This window comes from Anser cygnoides, chromosome 13, assembly GCF_040182565.1.
Source record: "Anser cygnoides isolate HZ-2024a breed goose chromosome 13, Taihu_goose_T2T_genome, whole genome shotgun sequence".
Lineage (NCBI taxonomy): Eukaryota > Metazoa > Chordata > Aves > Anseriformes > Anatidae > Anser > Anser cygnoides.
Window position 1 is genome coordinate 21562081 of NC_089885.1, and position 20523 is coordinate 21582603.

The 20523-nt window shown below is 45.0% G+C and overlaps 1 protein-coding gene across 7 annotated transcripts in view; it reads right to left on the reverse strand.

Annotated features, from left to right (window-relative positions):
• Positions 1 to 594: 594 nt before the first annotated feature.
• Positions 595 to 20523, reverse strand: part of HEPH (hephaestin) — a 29320-nt gene continuing 9391 nt past the window's right edge. For all 7 annotated transcript variants that reach the window (XM_048077906.2, XM_048077908.2, XM_067004798.1 and 4 more), the window contains 14 exons: positions 20232 to 20371; positions 19028 to 19159; positions 17577 to 17788; positions 15784 to 15934; positions 15257 to 15469; positions 14220 to 14430; positions 13826 to 13965; positions 12898 to 13029; positions 11823 to 11929; positions 10837 to 11062; positions 8631 to 8770; positions 8087 to 8249; positions 6917 to 6949; positions 595 to 5597 (listed from right to left, as the gene is read on the reverse strand). In XM_048077906.2, the coding sequence (XP_047933863.1) occupies positions 5353 to 5597; positions 6917 to 6949; positions 8087 to 8249; positions 8631 to 8770; positions 10837 to 11062; positions 11823 to 11929; positions 12898 to 13029; positions 13826 to 13965; positions 14220 to 14430; positions 15257 to 15469; positions 15784 to 15934; positions 17577 to 17788; positions 19028 to 19159; positions 20232 to 20371 (2245 nt within the window). In that variant the 3' untranslated portion in view covers positions 595 to 5352. The remainder of the gene's footprint in view (positions 5598 to 6916; positions 6950 to 8086; positions 8250 to 8630; positions 8771 to 10836; positions 11063 to 11822; positions 11930 to 12897; positions 13030 to 13825; positions 13966 to 14219; positions 14431 to 15256; positions 15470 to 15783; positions 15935 to 17576; positions 17789 to 19027; positions 19160 to 20231; positions 20372 to 20523) is intronic.

The window sequence follows — 20523 nt, forward strand, 5'->3', positions numbered from 1 at the left end:
CTCCCTTCTTCCCTCTGCAACTTTATTTAGCAAGAAGAGGTGCAAGTTCAAGCAAGTTCAGGTGCTTTTTTGGGCACTTTGGACATTGTGCTCCTCCACACAGCCCTTCCCCAGACTCTACCACATTCTTTCAAAGGTAGCTTCTCCACTGAAGCTGAAGAATAAACTTAAGACCTAGCATGCATTTTGATGGCATCTCCTTGCTTCACTGCGGTGTTACTGTGCTTATTCTGCCTCCTCAGCTGATCCCAGGCAGCTTCATTCTGCATATAGCACCTTGGTTCACAACAAGAGATTGGTTCAATGAAATTTCTTGCAAAGCCATAAGAAACACGAGTTTCATCTACAGTCTGTAGCAAAAGGCTTTTTTAAGTATGGGGAGTCTGTGTAACCTGCTGTTTATATCCAAGAAAATGTATCCTCCTTATAGTAAGGACAGACAGATCACCCAAAGCTGGACAATCTGGTGATTAGCCCTGACTTGTACCAAAAAAGACTGCATGAATATGGGAACAGAGAGAAAACACTCCCTGATGTAAAAGAAGTGAGCTATGCAATTCAAAAATGACAACAAACAACAACAACAAAACAAAGCACAGTTCAGGTCAGCTTTATTTTAATGGTCACATGCTACAAAATAAAAAGATACAACATTATGTTATCTGAAAAACTGCAGAAATTAATGTTAATTTAGGCATCGAGTTTTATTTCTACGCCAATAGAGTTTAAAATGCTTCCCAAAACAAAAGCTCAGGCTGACCGCACACCCCCATGCCCCAGGACGACAGGTGCTGCCCGCCATCGGGACCATCATTCACCAGGTGTCCCCCAAAAGGACACTGTAGAGCCCAGAAAAACTCAGGGGAGCACCAGCTGAAAGAAGAAAGGTACCATCATGATGGTCTTGGTCAACATTTTCTTCTATTTCTGCTTTTCAACCAACAATCCTAGCTGTCGTCCTCCTTTGCCGCTGAATTTTCTTTTTTAAGCTAAGCTTTCTTGGAGGTGCTGTCTTTAATCCTAATGCATTGCCATTCTAGAACTCCTCCTCCTCTGGATTTGCATGGACAGGTAACTACAGCTCTTGGACTTCCCACTGAGCAATAGGCAAGCACTAGGGAAGATTTAAGAAGTGGTTATGAGAGAAGATGACACTGTGAAAAGGCAATTTGAAGATAGTTTTTTTAAATCCTCTGCTGGCAATTATAAGATTGAATAGGAATAAGCTGAAGGCCAGCTTTTACCTTTACTCAGATCCATCCTCTGATCATAATCTTGCAGATCGCTTTGTTTTGGCAGCTATTGTGCTTGAATTCCTTTCCCCAAGCTTTATATATGCACATAGCTCTAGGCTCACAATTGTTCCTATAATTTGCTGTGCCAACAAAATTACAACCACTGCAAACAGTCCACATGATGATTATATACTACAAAGCAACTGCATGTTAAGCCACGTTATTTCAGAACCAAAGACTGCATTACACCTGAAAGACACTCAAATCTTTCTCAGACAATTACCACTGTTAGTCTTATTTTTTATGGTGTGCCACAGGTTAATTTGACATTGACTTCTGTGTTTTGAGAAAAAAAAATGAAAACAGCACTTAATACTTCCATTTGCAAATCCCAAAGGTATCCTGCTCTTTGACTTGCGTATCTCTCATGTTTGTAGCGTAAGTGGGAGTATAAAGGAAAGTCAGCTGGAACACTGGCCCTGGCACTGACGTGGAACATGGCAATAATTGTCCTCCCACTGAAGTACCATAGGGTTGATTATGCCTCTTACTGAGCAAGATGACAGCACTAATACAGGGCTTTTTATTTCAGCCCTCCTGCAAACGTCCAGCAGCTGCCATGTAAATGAGTAACTCCGCTTTGCAGTCACCTAACGCTGCCTGGAAGGGGGTCAGTGACTTTAACAGGTGAGTGGTCATATAGGTAAATGACTGAAAAGTTTATCAAGCCTAACTGGGGCCTAGGAAGGGTAATATTAGAGCTGCGGACAAAAAGCACTACTGTTAGTGAATACAGTATCAACTGCTTCTCATGCTTATCCCATACAAAACTTGAGAGACCGGCTCTTTCATGAAGATAGAACTGCACTGTTCTCATATTGGCAAAATGGTATGATGGGGGGGTTATTTGTTTATTGTTTTGGTTTTTGTTGTTGCTGTTGCTGCTGCTTGTTTGTAGCAAGCTCCCTAAAGCGGAGTATTTCATTCTGTGCTCACAAGCTAACAGATTACATGAACACTTCTAACTCTTTTCTGTGTGTATTATCTCAAATCAAGTGTGTAGTCTCCCTCCGTGGAGATATGAAACACCTGCCTGGACGTGGCCCTGGGCAACCAGCTCTAGGTGGCCCTACTTAAGCAGGGGATGGACAAGATGATCCCCAGAGGTCCCTTCCAACCTCATCCTATGATTCTGTGATTTATGTTGAACCACTACAGAACAGTTTTCCTTAGCTAGTTTATTTTGCACTGGGAAAAGCAGTGGGAGCACCCCCAAGATTACTGCCTCAGCTCTGCAGGGGAGCTATTGCAGGGCAATTGTGCCTTACAACTCTGTCACCATTTTTAGGAAGGCCACACCTGCAGGTCATGCTAGGTCCTTCAGGTTTAACCACCATTCACACCCAGAACACTGTGTGGAGTCACCTACACATGCTCTGCACAATCACGGAAGGAAAGACAAAAACACAGAGAGCACTTCTCTCATGATATTTTTAAAGAGCTCAGAAACCATTAAATGTTACGTTTTGCTAACTTGTGCAGAAGTAGAGAAAAAGAGGAATGTCATCCCCGTGTCTCTCCATGGAACAACAGCATTGAGACTCTTCCTGCCCTCCATGCCGTCGAAGCTGACTCCTGGGTAGTCGTATGTGCATCAGGGATAAGCATAAACAAGACGCTGTAGGGTGCTCAGATAGAAGGCTTGCTGCCAAACATTTGCTCACGGGCTGCAGCTCACAGTCACCAGAACTGTGAAACATCTCTCCTCCTCCTCATCCTCCCACCGGCTGGTAGAACCAGCTTATGATCAGGGGCAGTTGTGAAGCTGCTTATAAACTGTTCTTCATCACACCGGATTTTGTTCCGACCTCTCCTCCCTCCTTCCCCCAACAAAAAGCTTTGTCAAAATGATGGGGTTTGTCCAAGCTTTCTCTTGAGTTTTCTCAGTCTGGGGTGAAATTGCTTATCAGAGGACACAGTCCTCTTCAGAAGAGCCACGCAGCTGAGGCCCTCTCTAGGGTGTGGGCTCAAGCCCTCCCTACCGGCCAAAGCTGGAGACCTCCACCACTCACGTTCCACGTGGCCCAAAGCCCACCGTTCACTGAAGAAGCTCTGACAGCCCCCTATTCAGGACGTACACGCAAGTCCAGACATCCCGCCCTCGTCCCCATGCTTCCCTGCTTCGGAGCCAGCACTGACCCCCAGGCCTGCTGCTGTCCAGCTTAGGGGCCTGGCCCCCAGGTGTGGGCCTGAAGAAAGGGGAACTTCCTCCTTTCTGCTTCCTTGAGGAAAGTGAACGGCCTTTAAAATAACTCCTTTATCTCAGAGTGGGCTGAGAACATTTTAGCTGTTTTTTCACAAGATGGGATAGAGGTGGAAGGTGGGGTGGGGGGAGTAAAGGGTTCCTGCCCAGTTCTTACTTGAGAGCTTCTGAAATTTGCCTAGGAGTGGGGAGCTTGAAAACCTCTGGTCTGCAGCAGCAGCTGAACCAGGGCTGACAATGAGCAGAGCGCCCATGTTCAGAGCATTCAACAGCCCTCCAGCTCTTCACCAGTCTTAATGAAGTGTAATGAAAGGAAATTAATGAGCTTTCTCCCCCTTCGCCAAAGTAAAGAGCAGCTGGAAATACGCAGGGATGCAATATGAATTGAGCATGATTAAGCACGTTATAACCATTGCTCTGAATAAAACAGAGCTGATACACCTAAAGAGCCTACAGCAGTCTCTTGTCATTAGAGCCATTTAGCTCGCTCTGCTTTAATTGCCTTTGAAAGCCACACAGAAAGGATTTCTTTTCTACCCTTTCCAATTTAAAACCAGGGACAGAAATATGTAAGCACCAACCCGCACCCATTTAGACGATGGGTCTCTGTGGGAGAGGCAGGCAGACGGGTACTTCACGAGGAACCGCTCGGTGCCTGATGCGCAGGGCAGCGTGGCTGTGCTGCGTGGGCACGGCTGCAGCTGGGGGACACGATGAGTGCGGAGCTCTGGGCTCCTGGGGGCTGTGCCACCCCCTGCAGCACTCTGGCTCCCAGCAGGCACCAGCCCGTGCGCTCCCCCAGGCTGGGGGGCACCACAGCCCCAGCCCCCAGCCCGTCTCCCACAGGCACCAGCAGCAGCAGCATGTCACTGCTGTCCTTCACCTTGGGGGGAAGCATTCCCATTTTTCTGCCCCAAACACGATCTGCAGCTCACACAAGACTTTAGCTCAGCTCATGGCATTAACTTGGCAACAGCCGAACTCCTGAGATAATTTCAGTAAAATGTATTTGAGAGAACAAACCACGTCACAGAACACCACAGCACTCTTGCTCCTGCTGCACAAGGAGCTGTACAGATGCTGAGGTGCAGCACTTCACTGGCAGAACTGCAACACAGGGAAGTCACCGGGATGCTCTGCAGCACTGGCGAAGCTATATCTCCCAGCACAAGGCACAGGACACCTGGTATCAGAACCCATCACCCGAGGTACTGAGAGCACAAGGAAACATCAGTGAGGCTGATGGTGAGGCACAGCTGTGGTCATGCTCCCCAGTGGAGCTCTCGCAGACACTGTGACGTGCACTGCCCTGAATTTACATCTGTCCAATTACTCATCAAAAAACAGCAATTCAACTCTAAACTAACATTTTCTCTTCTGCGTTCTTACTTGATTCATAAAAAAATCACAGATTATTTTCCCCCTTCAGGTTAATTAATTTAAAGGTTCACAGGTCTGTTGGGAGACAATATCCGACTCAGCTTTGGCAAAGGAGCAAGACTGGAATCTGGACTAAGCTCTTCTGCTGAGAAAGACCAAGTGGAGTTGTTCTGGAGTGAAGAAAATATGGGAAATATTTCCTCTCTTTCTTGTGGATAAGTATTTTAGAAGGACCTTTTTACTCCTGTTGCTTGTCTTGAGTTGATTGAAAGGGTCCTCAGGTCTCTCCTGGATAGATATTTTCATTACAGAGCAGAGTGATGAGGAAGATAAACGAAGAGGTCAGGGCTCCAGCTTTCCCTCCTTAGCTCCTAGAAGTCTAGTGTACAATGGAAATGATGCCCCAAAATCTTTGCTGTAGACAATGACCCAGTCTCTGCTCCAAGCACACAGCCAGAAGTTTGTACAAAGCTTTTATAGCCCTGAATTCTTTTGAGACATGAGTTTGAATCCATCATCCAGGATAGACCTCCTGTTGCGTCTTAGCCTCCTTTGCCTCTCAAGGTAGATGACAACTCCCAGAAGGACAGCAGCAATCAGGAGGAGGACCAAGCCTGCAACAGCTAGACAGATGACTGCAGCTTCTACCTGCCCTACAGGCAACTTAGCTCCAAAAAGCCTGACCTTCTGGGACTCATCCATATTCTCCAGTGGTGTCCCTGAGAGAAAAAACAAAAAGATTGTGCCAGTGAGAACCAGAAATAACACAACTGAAAAGAAGCTAAAGAAAGACCCAACACAATCAAAGCAAGTCAAAGCAGACCCAATCACTGTCCATCCAACAGACCCTCATCCCTCAGGTCACACAAATTTGAGAATAAATGGTTCTTTCCCTAATTCACTCCACCCCAAGACCTCAGAGCTGTTCAGCCCTATCAACTAACCACTGCTAAACCCACCATAAAGGAGGTGGTCTAAGGTTGTGTGAGGAGTCAGTGGCCGAGCTAGGAAGAGAACTGAGAAGAGAACATGCATCCAGACAGAGGCTGCCGCGAGTTACCCACCCTGCTCCAAGCTCCCCCCCGCCCCCCAGCTTCTGCAGTTGCCCAGGCCACCACTTTCCAGAATGCACTTGCTCAGCCCCACCAGCAGTGAGTCACTTCAGATCCTGAGTGCTTACGCTTCCACGGTGAGGCAGCAGAAACCTTTTGAGAAAGGCAGCTATTTGCCTGGATAACAGCTGTCAGTCAAGGTTTTTTGCTTCGTGAGCACATACATGCTGATGTTCAAGTAGAGTGTAAAATCAAATTACATAAATATTGTTAGTACTGCTGTGACATTTCCTACTCCTCTTCTTTACACTCATTTTGAGTGAGGAAAACATTGCCGAGAAGAACACGGCAGAACTATCAGTGGAGAGGGACTGAAGACTTGTAGATAGATGGTTGTGCTTTCAGCTCGTCTAAACTGGCTCTGAAATCAGCTCAGATGGATTTATTCAAAGCAGTTGAAAAAAAAGGAGCATTTGTGAAGACAGATGAAAAGTCACGTGAAGAAATCACCACTATGATCTCTTCAGACTTCTACCTCCAGGAAATAATCTAAGACGCCCCACAAGTTTTGATTGAAAAGCATAAGAAAAATAATCTCCTTTGCAACATTCTCCTTTAAGACCCTTTGAATCTCTGCTTGTATGAGAAATCCACACACAGAAGCACAGCAAGATGCGAGGACACTAAACTTTTTGACCTAACAAGGTCAAACAAGCCTAACAAGTCTGTCTTAGTTTTATCATCAGAGCACAGACATTTAGAGGACAGATAAACAAACTCACCTGGAACCTCCCTGTTACCCATCAGTAGCCAGGCCTCAGGCTAACACCCTGCCCAGCATGGCTGAGAAGAGGCTGTAAATGGTGTTTGTGCTTCTCCCTCCTCACCCTACAAATCTAGATCTCCATACTGACAAGAGTTCTCTTCCTCCTTTGCCACACACACACACACACACACACTTTTTAGCAATACAAGATATACTATACCTTCATTGTAGTTTAGAACTTCAAGCACTGGCTCTGAAAGGAAACAAAAAATGGGTGACAAAGTGTTGGGCCGAACAAATCAAGTCCAGAACATGGCACTTCTGGCAAGGATCAGATCCAGATGCAACACGGTTTTCCAAGGCTTGTATGTTTTCTTTTCTCCTGTCAATGTTTTCCCTCTCCACATCACACCAAGAGTGTTTTTGCATTACCTGCTTCAAGAGCAGACTCCCTCCCACTGCACAACCCTCTGAGAAAAAAGCACAATCAGTGTCTTTAAGTGTGGGCTTATCCCGGCTGGCAGGGTCATTTGGTCCCCCCACAGCAGGATGGGGGAGAGGACTGGAAGCTCAAAAGTGAGAAAAAACTTGTAGGTCAAGATAAAGATAAGTGAAAGGGAAAACAAAACAAAACAAAACAAACAAAACACAACAAAAAAATCCCCACAACTGGTGCAAAAGCCATCACTCACCACAAGCAGACTAATAGCCAACCAGACCCTAGGCAATGGCTACTTTGGAAAAACTTCCCCTCGGTTTTGTTACTGAGCACGATGTGCTACAGCCTGGAATATACCTTTGGTCAATTTGGGTCAGCTGTCCCAGCTGTGCCCTCTCCCAGTCTCTTGCCCACCACAAGCTACTAAGAAATAGAGAAGACCTTGATGCAGTGTAAGCACTGCTCAGCAACAGCTAAAATATCAGCGTGTTATCAGTGCTGTTCTGGTAACAGCACAGTACAGGCCGCTACAAAGAAAATTAACTCCTCTGCAGCCGAACCCAGAACAGTGTCACTTATCTTTGAACACCTTCCACTGTTTCCTGGTGAAATGAGAAGCCTTAGGACATGCGTTCAGATCACATGTAATATTCTTAATAACAACAGTTGCTAGCTGACGGCTGAACATTGCTTCCCAAACTCAAGCTAAAATAAAACTCATAACACCACCCTAGGCAAAGTAGTAACAACTTGGTTTGCAGAGTTTAACTCCAGCTGCAGGTGTTACCATATTCCAAAGGAATATCTTAAATTAATAGCAATTATCCACTCAATTAACTGGCAGTTTATAGTATGAAAGAGTTGCTAAGTACGATGCAAACACAGGATTTAGTAGCATTAGTGGAAAGTGCCGTTATACATTTCACGGTAACAAGCAGCAATATTTCCAACCTGGTTTAGGCAAGACTTCGAAGAGTATCTCCATGCCAGCATGAATATGATCAGATACATGACAGTGAAGCAGCCATGTCCCAGGGTTCCCCGCCAACATCTCCACCATTTCAAAGGTCCCAGGGAACAGATCCACGACATCTGCTCTGTAGCTTTTGCCATTCTGTCAAAGGGAAGGGAGACTGTTAGCATGCAGCGCTCTGTACGTCTCTTGAGTAATGAAGGATTCTGTCGGTGTCACTAGAGATCACATCAGTGCTACTACAGTTTATAAAAGTTCTACATAAGACTCACAGAGCAGCTCCAGGGCTGCAACTGTGAAAACAAATACAACCTGGTAATGCCTAATCCTGAGAAGGGTTTAGCTAGACATATCAGCACAATACAGAGGCTCAGTCAGTTGGATCTGGATGTGTAAAACCACATCCCTTTCCTAGTTGGGTGAAGTTGCTGTGAAATCATTCACGAAGTTCAAACCAGAGTCACACAAAAGGGATGATATCAGTGGCCAGTCCCCATTTCATTATCTACAGGATATTCTTACCTTGTATATGAAGGTCTCAGCATGAAAATGGACTGTGTGGACATCAATCTCCTGACCCATTCCCAGCAGGTACCAGTTCACCCACTCTCCTTGGAACATGGTCAGCCCAGGCAAGTTTGCATAGAGCCTCCCATTGATCGCTGTGCAGTGAATAACATGCAGAAAGTAGAAAAGGCTGTTATTGAAATGGTAAAGATGATGAGCCATCTCAGAAGAAGAACATGATAGACAAGTTAGATGCTTCAAAGCTCATCTAGGAACTAGTGCATCGGTGTTTCATGTCTTCCATATGACAGTCTCCCAAAAAGTTTGGTGGTCTTTTTACAGCTCAGCTACTTATCCACTCTGTTAACAGAAGACATGACTTGCATATAAAGCCATACTGTAAGCTCATCTCAAATAAATCTCAAAAGCTACTTGCTGAAAACCTGGAGTCAGCCAGCAGAGACAGTTGCTTCTAGAAGTCTGGATGCGTAAAAGAGCTTTGGCTCAGTGCTAGGGAAATATATGTATATACATATATACACATAAAACTCTGAACCATTTGCTTACTGAACAATGAAAACAGGTAATTTCTGCCAACAGGCAACCCTGTCATTATATATGTCTCATGCTGGCTGCACACATTATGTGCTGATCATTTGAAAAATCACTACATGGTAGAACTTCATTTCATAATTAGCACAGCAAGAAGGAATACTGCTTTGACTGCAAATGCAGGAAAGGAACCAAAACAGTGAGTGAGTTGCATGAGAGAGCACACAGGGAAACTTCCAGGCGTAGATGGCAGAGGGAAAAAGATGGAAAGAGACGATCTGAGGACAGGAACACCTCTGTTCAACTCCCAGGTGTGCCATAGGCACTTTCTGCAGCCCAAAACAAGCATTCAGCTTCAGTGTTGCTTTTGCTAGTGTCCTGGTTCCAGTTAGGACAGAGTTAATTTTCCCTCATAGTAGCTGGTAGGGTGCTATGTTTTGGATTAGGATGAGAAGAGCGCTGATAACATGCTGATGTTTTAATTGTTGCAGAGCAGTGTTTACACCAGGCCAAGGACTTTTCGGCTTCTCGCTCTGCCCTGCCAGCGAGCAGGCTAGGGGTGCAGCAGGAGCTGGGAGGGGACAGACCCAGGACAGCTGACCCAAACTGGCCAAAGGGGTATTCCATACCATCTGATGTCATGCTAAACAATATATAGGGGTGGCTGGCCGGGGTGGGGGGCCGGCTGCTCGGGGATAGGCTGGGCATCGGTCAGCGGGTGGTGAGCAATTGCATTGTGCATCACTTGTTTTCTTACACATTATTATTGTTAATACTATTATCATTATCACTATTATTATTATTATTGTTATTATTATATTCCTGTCTTAATAAACTGTCTTTATCTCAACTCACCGGCTTCACTTTCCCGTTTCTCTCCCCCATCCCAGAGAGGGAGGGGGGAGGGTGAGCGAACGGCTGTGTGGTGTTTAGCTGCCAGCCAGGTTAAACCACAACAGCTAGCTATAATAATTGAGTTGACAAATATAACTTAATGGACATGAGTATTTGGGGATTCTTTGTATCACCTACACAAAATAAGGAGTAGTAATAGCACATATAACGGAACGCTCTGCTCTTCTCATCTCATCAAGATGAGCCCCTTGGCATTTGCAGAGAATATTTTAGGTAGATCCAGACATAATATCTAGGAAAATCAAACACCACATGAATTTAGAAAAATCTGTTAATTCTACTATTGCAGGAATAGTTTTCTTGAAAATCAGCTAAAAGAACTAGCCTATGTATTGCAACCACACAGCCTGGTCAATTAACTTGAAACCTAACATATTGTTATGGTCCTAAGATGAACAGAGTGACATCAGTCTGACATATTAATTTCACATTTAATATTATTTCCTCTCCGGAGTCACTCAGACACTTTAGATATTAACCTCTCTGGCCCATGTCTTGCTATTCCTCCTGAGAAGGACAGCCATAATGATCAGCCTTCATTGTAGATCAAACATTTGTGTCGTGTATGTGCTATAATACTGAGAAATACAGAATTTAATTATGTTTTTGCCACTGATGAGGGAAAAGAGGGATGGCATTTATTTTGAGTCAGGCTCTTGTTTTCTGGGCTTTTCTGACAACTTACAAAGGTCACAGAGTCAAGTTCAACTTTGCATAGATAGCAATTAGTGCTCAGGTGTCTAACAGACATTACCATGCATTTTGTTGCTTTCCACAAATCTTTCATCCAGTAGGTCAATATCCTTGTGATTTCCCTTACTGTAACGTTGCACATTCTCTTCCAAGTACCAGGACTGATTTTCATCAAAAACCAGGAACAGCAGAGCAAACTCCCTCTTTACATCCTTTCTGACTCCGTCAGTTTGCAGCGCCCCTTTCCGGCAGACCTTCAGGGGTCCAATCAGACCGCTGTACATATCCTAATCCGAACAAAGGATAAAAATCTGAGGCAAGGATCTTCTCACCCTGACTTTTGTACACAGCTCTTTGCCCTTCAGCAACCATGTTCACTGTTCCCTGCATCGCCCCACTTGAAACAAACTGGGCTACTGCATAAGTACTCTCATTGGTGAAAATCAGCTAGCAGAGCACAAGAGCAGTGACTGTACATGCTCTTATGAATGCAAATCAAAAAGTCATAAACATGAATGATGTCAAAATACTCTTCATTCTGTGGCTGCAAAAACATCTGCAACTTGAGATAAAAAGACAATGATCTCTGGATTTAATGTGATGCTTTACTGCAGGATCCATCAGGTTGTTTCCCTGTAAAATCAGTGCTATGACAGTAGAACCTAGCAATGCTCAAATCTCCCTGTTTTACTCATATGGCCTAAATTTGGATAATTCCTGCCTTTCTAAATTAACCCTGTTGATCTCACCAATACAAGCCAGGACTCACTAGGAGATGTTCCCACATCCTGCAAAAAAACTGAAGGAAGGTTAGTTTCAAGGTGACATAAAATTGCTTCATGCAGGTTTGCATTAGGAAAAAAATAATTGATAAACATAACAAATTTGGAGGATTCCCTCTCCCAGAATGCTAGACTTATCACTAGATGGTTCTTATACCTCTCACCTGGGCCAATACCTAAACTGTATTCAACTCACATTGTTTTCTAGAGGGGACCAAAAAATGGTCTAAACATGCTTTTCTGGTTATAGCTTCTTCTGTTTTACCTTTACAGGGTCCACCATGGAGTAGTAGATCCAAGGTATACAGGCTGAATCATTTGGCCCTGGACCAGACCTCTCAGGAACTTCCCATTGGTATGTCACTATGTCACCTGAGGGACAGAGAAGCACCGTTAACATCAATGTGATAAACCAAGTTGCCAGCTTGCTGAGCAGCATGCAAAGCAGAACAAGAAAAAACGACCCTGTCTCAGAAGTGTAAAAACAATTCTGATTTTGTTGGACGTTTCTCTTCCGTCAGGCACTGAAAAGCAGGATGGAAGCTCCCCTCTCACAAATGAAGCAGAGGGGTGACAGGAGGCACACACTAACAGGAGTTGGCACAATTCTGTTTTATTTGCCATGTTTGAAACTAGACCAGACCAAGGGAATTCTGCCTCTCCTCAGTACCAATGGAGCTTGAGATGATCATTCGTCTCTTTGAAGGATATTTATGATGCTCATTCAAGTTCCTTTTTGAAATTACTGTTTTGCTTATTAGTAATACATTTCAGAAAGACAGGGCCCAACTGAAAGCCTGTCTGTTGCAGAGGCATAGCCTGCTCTGAAGAACGTGCAAGTTGAAGGGGACCAAAAAATTAAATAAATTCGCATCCGGAACATGAAAGAAATTGGTGACCTCAGTCAGCATTCTGACAAGCAACCATGCACATCACAAAACACACAGGTGAAGAAGCAGAACACACAGGAAAAGAAGCAGATTTCTCCATCATGGCTCATCAGCCCTGGGCTACTACCAAGAACTGACTAAGCTGTGAGCAGTGATCACCTTTCTCCTTCTTACAAACCATGCTCAGTATTAAGAACAAGGCCGTACAGAAAACCCGTGCTATGCTTATCCCAAAGTCACAGCAGAAATATGAATTCCCCTGGGCTTCCCACACAAATGATGATCACAGAAAACACAGTGAACCTGAAAGACCAGTTATTGTTCAGTTCCAGGTCTCCACCAGAAGAAAACAAGTATCTCTAAGCCTATTTAAAAAACAAGTCTAGCTGTAGGCTAAAGTTAGCTTCCTAAGTTTGTACAGGAACAAGGCTTGAGAACATGGTGACTTACCAGGGTTTGCTACTTGTGGCTGCCCTGTCTGCCTTTCCAGCACCCCGTGTGCATGAATGGAGTAGGGTCGTGTGGCATTGTTCTTGAACACAATGTTAAGAATCTCTCCCACTTCTGCCCCCAGAAAAGGACCTGGAGACAGCAATAATATGCTATAGCAATAATATGCAACAGAAAAAACTATCAGTATATCTCCTAAGAATATTCGTACCACTTTTTCATTCTCTTCTCCCCAGAGATATTCCCTTACAATATTTATGATGCTTCCTCTCTCTCCTCTTCCTTAATTTCTGAATACCGCTAAAGTTTGCAACATCTTTATCATCCCATGGCGCTAGTTTCAAAAAAGACCAGTAATGTTCAAATTGACTCAACAATGTCACAAATCAGAGCTGCAGCCTATTTCAACTGACACACACTGCCTCAACTTTGCTGCTCTGTCACCACTTAAAGTCCTGGTTTCATAAAACAGCTGTGTCTCCATAGACTTCATCAACATTGCAGCATGCTTGTCCACTTCCCAAAGCCAGACTGCTTTTATCCCAACTGCATTTCTTTTCACAGCTACAGATTTTCAACTACATCTCTCAGACTGCTATACAGAAGGCAGCAGTTATTTCTTCACAGCTAGAGAAATGCTGTTGTGAAAAATGCTTTGCTTGAGACATGGAAGAAATCTGGCAGCAAAGGCAGGCTTAAGAACCCAGCCTTCTAGGACAAGCTGTACTCAGGACCCTCTTTACTGCTTTCTCCATGGCTGGCAGGCCTGGACAACAGACAAGTCCGAATTTCTCCTCATGCTTGCACACACAGCAGATGTCTGAGCATGTGGGAGGCCTTCAGATTACAGCCCTTAACCACTGAAGCACTGGCGTCCAAGTCCCACTGCTATGTGAATGGAAAATGTACCCCTTGCACACTTCCTTACCTAGTATCCCCAGGTGTTCATCACCGTTCATCCTGGCCTTAGGAGTCTTGAAAGTCCCATCAGTGTACTCCCTGTAAACTGCTTTCTTGTACCGGGAGCCAAGCAGCCCATTCTCGTTGCTCAAAAATATATCGGCGTAGCTGAGAAATGCAGAACGAGTGCTGTGTTACTCAAATGCTCATGGGAAGTAATCAGCTAACCTCTGGTAGGAGTTTTGCCAGCTGACAGTTTTCCCAGAGACCTGCTGCAGCTGCAAAGGTTGAGGGCAGCGGCTCCATCAGCACCCAGCAGTAGCATATGCACCATGTCACATGTGGCCAAGTTGCCCTGACTGACCTTACCAAGGTCTACTGAAAAATCCTTGCCCAAGGCATCCCCAAAAGAGGGGCTGTACCTCTCTGTGGAGTGGCTGTGCCGCTCCCTCTCCCAGCTCCGGTCCGGCGCGTAGTCCCACTCCACCTCCTCCGCCGCGATGTAATAGGTGCGCACCCCCCTGTACGGAGGGGCAGGAGCCAGATCCCTCTTGCCACACTTGGAAACAGAGTAGTGTTCCCTCATCCCAGCCTGGTAGTGATTGCTCGTCTGGCAGTAGATCTCAAAAACCCCTGAGGGAGGCAGCACAAACAAGGAAAATAGCTACTCTTAAAGATCCCAGGAAACAGCTGCTTCCCACGCACAGCTTGTGACATGGCTGACATCGGTATGTGCGCTGTGTATAGCTGAGTGTTTGTGTAGGGAGCTTGGTTGCCATAGGCTGAGATTAAAAGGGGTTGTTAGAGACACCAGTGAGGAATGGCACAACAAAGTCCTACCCAAAAATCATCTTGGGAAGCTGTCTTACACACACTGTAACCAGCTTATTAGATGTAAAGAAACAGATGAGGTAACAATTGTGCTACCACTGCTGGTTAAGTAAGAAGTCAAGCCTGCAAATGTCAAGGGGAGGAGACAAGCTGCAGCAGCAGAGGCCATCACATAGCATGAATGAGACATGGCATTGCGTGTTTAATCCCAGACTGGGAAGACAAGGATCTGAAATTAACGTGAACCTCTGCAAGCCATGGACAGCAGAACTGCACTGACATCTCTACTACTTGATTCTGAATGATGTGTTTGCGTGTTTCCATAGATAACAGGCAGCAAAGTCCATCAGGGCTATTACTACAAATATTTAATAGGAAGAAGCAGCAGACTAGAGAATCAGCCTGGGACAATACAGAACAAGATCCTGTATCTCCTGTTCTTCTCCAGAAGCAGATGCAAAGATGAGAGCTTTGGGGTTGTAAATGGGGCCAAACATGATCTAAAGCACAGCTCAGCTTGTAATGCTTGTAACACACAAGTTCACATCGTGCTAATGAATCAGCCACAGGAGCAAATATCACAACTGGAGACTTTTCCTGACACTAAGTTAGATACATAGACACTTACCCTTGTTATCAGGTTGCATGAAGGCAGTAGCAAATGTGTGGGGGAACAGGCTGGTTGAATCTCTCCGCATCCCGTTCATCTGCAGGGTATTTCCCTGAAACACAGCTCCATGTACATCTGCTTCACTGCCCAAGCCCAGAAGGTGCCAGGACACATTGTCTCCTTCACAAACATCCAGCCCAGGCAAGTTACCAAACATAAATCCGTTGATGGCTGCAAAGGAGAAAACAATTTACTCTCTGCAGGTAGATATCAGCCTGGAGATTCATTCTGTGTATATGCTGGGACAGGACCGGCCTGCCAGTGGAAAAGCATCTTCCTTGTAATTTGCCCCTGAATACATTCAGGACAGGCTTCCTGAGACAGCGTGTTTCTTGTCCAACATCCCACCCGCTCTGTAGCTTCACTTAATTTCAGCCCAGTACAACACACAACCACTCCAGCATCCCAGCTCTGACTTAATGTGAACACCAGGACGTGTTTTACAGGTTCAGTCCCACTGCCCACAGAACACCATCAGGCCATACCATGCATCCTGTTTGATTCCTCAAAGCCATCATCCTTTTTCACAGAAGTCTCTTCCATCCTCAAATAGTACTTTATGTTTGCATTTAAATACCAGCTGAGGTTCTCATCAAACACACTGAAGAGAAGGTAAAATTCTTTGTCGATACCTTTCTAAGATACAAACACAATGATGGCTGTTAATTTTTAAAATCAACTATCCTTGCAGATAAAGATGTTTTGTCTGGCTCTCACTTTCGTCTTCATCTTATAACTTGGCTCACAGAGGGCCAGGGCTCTGTCCCTTTACTCGAATGTTTTATCTTTCATTTCACTAGAGACACCACTTATGCATTTGTCCTGATATTGCTCAAGTGAAGTGATCAACATGTGCCCAAGAATATTACTGCATTGTCTCCTTCTCCCACCACCCTTACATTTAGTGTAGGTTTTACCACCCACCCACATCAGACCTAAGAACAGAACTTGGCTGGTGGGGCAGGCTGATGACTATGTTCCACCCCTCCTTCCTCCTACCGCAGGCATGAATTTGTTTTTTGTTGTTGTTTTGTTTTTTTATTACCTTAAAATCGTAAAAATATTAATTATCCTACGAAATGCATCCCATAAGATGGTGCGTTTCCCCATTAACAGAACATCGACTGTGCTGTCCAAATGCTCATTTTGGTATCAGCTTCCTTAGCTGTACCCAGAAGGCCATCCTGCAGAGAGGGCTAAGCATTTTCCAGTGGGGCACAGAGGCATGTGCAGAATGGCTGTGCACCTGTCCCAATTAACCATTCATTAAAGGGTTGCCTAATATTGTGGAGCCAGAATCGCTACCCCAGGTGGTTTTTCCCTGTCCTACCTTTCCAGACAAGTCTGTCTTTGTTTTGTTTACACCCTTTTAATGCCCGTAAGTGTTTCATCATTACCACAGCTCCTTCATGTAGTGGGCTTTATATATCCTTGATCCTCTCTGAAGATTCACAGTTCTACCCTAACGAACATGCTGATCTCTTCTGAACTCTTAGTTTAGCTACAACACGCCACCAGTGAAAGCAGGCAGAAAGCAAACTCCACTACGGAGGCTCAGTAGAAGCTATTTTCAGATTTCTCAGCCACTGCCTGATCTGAACTGCTACGTAGGTAGGATGACAGTAGGCTATTTTTCTGCCGCATATTGTTTTTCACAACAAAAGTCTGTTAACATCTTGCACTTCCCCGGTATATTTATTTAGATTCTTCCCAGGACTTACTGCAATGAGTAGAACATCCCCGAATGAAATTCCAAGAGGAAGCTCTGGTCACCCTTCAGATTTCACCTATCTTTCATCAAAACCATAGAACAAGATGGATTTTCATATGCTTTTTTTGTAGTCAGCTATGCTTGAAAATGAGCTGACCTTGCAGAATAAATAAGGCTCACCCAAACCTCAAAGCATCATATCATTCAAGCACACCATGTAGATTTCCATCTGTAAGTATGTCAAGATGGCTTTTTTGGTGTTTCTGAGATTGCAATGAACATTTCACATGCCTCTGAAAAAAGTACTTTGTTTTAAAGCAAAGCCCAGGAACTATTTCAAGGGCAGCCCTTGGGAGTCCAGAATGCTAGCCTATCCCACCAGAACTGTGGCACACAAGTGCCCTGATGTTAACATGTTGTTAACATGATGTTAACAGACTTTAATTAGACTCTCTGGACTCACACTGTCACACATTTGTTTTCATTGTGTTCCCTAACGTTTGCTGATGTTTCCTCTCTCCGCCAGGTTGTTTCCTTGTAACAGTGCAACAGGAAAATCCTTTTTACCTGTTTGTTGTTGTCATCCAAAGTGCCTGGCTTGCAGATGACCAGAGGGCCTACCAAGCCTGAACTGGAGTCTTTGACAGGGTCCACAGCAGAGCTGTACAACCAGGTCAGGCAGGGAGGGTCACTGGATGTCGGCCCAACATGCTTTGGCACAGTCCATCTGTACGTAAAGTTCTGCAGAGGTGCAACAGAAACCCCATGCTGGGACAGACCTTTAAAACAGAGATTGGGGTGGTTATTCTCAAGGTCCCTGTACAAACTAGTTGCATCTTCTCACCAGTTACATTCACACTTGGCTTTCACTCATGTCACTAAAACAGCAGACGTCTCGAGGACGGAAGTGGAAGTATCCAGAGGGCGCACACAGAGCTGCTCTCAGTATCACTGAAATTCCTCCCTGGTGTCAAGGCAGAGATGGGCATGGTGACAGCAAATAACGAAATGGATCCAGCTGCATCTGGGATGATGAATGTTGGAAGCGTGTGGTTACCTAAGCTGGAGTGCATTGGGAATGCTTCTCTGCTCACTGGGGTCTCAGACAGCTAGAAATGGTTTGAGCTTTGGTTTACCAGTTTCATTCACAAAAATAGCACCCCTGGAACCATGCTTCCTCAGGCACCCTCTCTGGGCATGAGCTTTACAGAATGACTCCTCTTCTGAGGCCTCAGGCAGGCTCAGAGGACTAGGCAGGCTCCAGAGCACACCCAGTCTCTCCTGGATGCAGGAACTTCATAGCACGGAGGAGACATAGGCTGTGGAGCTCCACCACCAGGATTAGTATTAAATTAATGTGGTGGTTTTACCCTGCTGGGCAACTAAGCTCCACGACAACCAATCTCTCCCTCCCTCTCCTCAAAACAAGAGGCGGAGAAGAAAATATTATGTGACAAAACAGGCTCATGGGTTGACGTAAGGATAATTCAATTAAAATGAAAATAAAGAGGGGGGGAATAAAAATAATAATAATAATAAAAAAGAAAAAATCAAGCAAAGGCCTCATGGAAGCAAAGATGGGACAAAACCAGTTACTCTCTACTTGCCATCAACAAGCACTGTTCTTCCACATTCTGGGAAGCAGGGCCTCAAAAAGTGTCTTGGTTGTATGGGAGGACAGAAGTCTTCATAACAAGAGCCCCCGCCTCTCCTTCTCCTTTTCTACCTTTTATTGCTGAGTGTGATACCGTGTGGTACGGAACGTCGCTGTGGTCGGGTTAGGTCAGCTGCCCTGGTGATGACCCTCCTCGCCTCTTGCCACCCCAACACCTACTGGCTTTAGGGGGTTTGGAGAGCACCTTGATGCTGTGCCAGCACTGCTCAGCCAACAGTGGTGTGATATCAATGCTGGTCCTGCTGCAAATGCAGAGCACAGCACCATATGGGCTGCTGCAGGGAAATTTAACTACATCCCAGAGAGACCCAGCACAATTAATTTAAAAATGTTAGCCACAAACCATCATGGTACCGCATCCCTTCCCATGCCTTCCCATAAGACACTCCATGAGGCTGGATGCTGAACGGCCAGGAGGCTTTGTTAACAAACATCACCAGGATGGTGTCACCAACTTCAGCTTTTATCACAGGACCTACACAAACACCAGAGAGCGAGCGTCAGCAACAGAACAAATCCCAGGACAACCACATGAACCAAACAATGCAGGGCCACCTTTGATCCAGGGCTGATGGGAGAAGATTCAAAGCAGAGGTAAATGGGGGATCAGGTCAAATGAGTTCATGCAACTCCCCCTGTGGATGTTGCTTATTTATCTGACCAGAATTTTTCATTGATTGCTCTTTCAGTGTGTTTAGTTTAGTAGAAAAGAACTGTAATTTGTTTGTATGAAGTCATATCCAAGAATTCCCTCACTTGTCTTCCTATAGGAATGTGGCTGTTGCTGGCAACCCTAGCCCTTTTGTTTTCCCTGGCTCCCAGGGTCCAGCAAGACTCACAGTTAGACTGCATCTCCCATTCTATGTACAATTCCACCACTTAACTTATATTCAGCTGCTTAATACTTCCTTGTGTCTCTTTCCCCACAAATCTGTATATTAATCCATGTGCTCTTTCCTTCTGTAGCCTCTCCAGGTATCGCTGTTGCTAATTTCTGGTGTCATTAGATTATTAGTCACTGTTGATGCAGGGAACTGGACCACACCTATGTGCTTCTACTGTGTATGGCACAGCCTTCAAACATGATTCAACTCCCTCTGAAGATTCTCTGTTTTCTTCTCTCATCTTTCTTTATCATCCTCACTGATACCTGGCTCTAACAGAGAGAGCCCACGTGGGAGAGGAAGCTTTCTGTGAGAAAGTGGGGTTTGTACTGTGCCTTGAAGACAGTCAAAAGCATAAAACTAGGGGCTAGTACTGTGACCTGTTTAGCTCTGGCTATAAACACTGCTTTGTAGCTCTGATTACTGTCACAAATATACTGTGTCCCTCAGCCCTTACTACTGACCTCTGAAGACTGCCCCAGCAGAAAAGCAACTCCCTCTGCTTTACCATCTGACATCCTAGGCCTGTGTGCCTCAGTCTTAAGTGTAAGTGCTGTAAAACACCTCACTACATCAAGAAACAAAGGCATAGTTAACTCCTGACATCAGCCCATTGTTCTCACTGGCACTGAAAGAGAGTTTGTGTTGCTGGATGATTCCTACCAAGTATCCCAAGGTGTTTTTCTTCTTCTGACTGCTGCTTTTCCTCACGGAAGCTCTCATCAGTATATTCCACATACTTTGCCTTCCAATAGACTCCCCCAATTCGGTAGAGGCTACGCTTGAAATACTTCTCAGCAGGGCTAAAGGCAAAAAGCAAATGTTAGGTCATTTTTATGGAAATCAGTCTTTTCTCCTGCTTCCTCCCCACGGCCCTACTCCCTACAACATGCCCCTCTGGCAATGCCAGCAGCATCTCCAAATTAAGCAGCTTTCCCAGACAAGGGGAGCATCT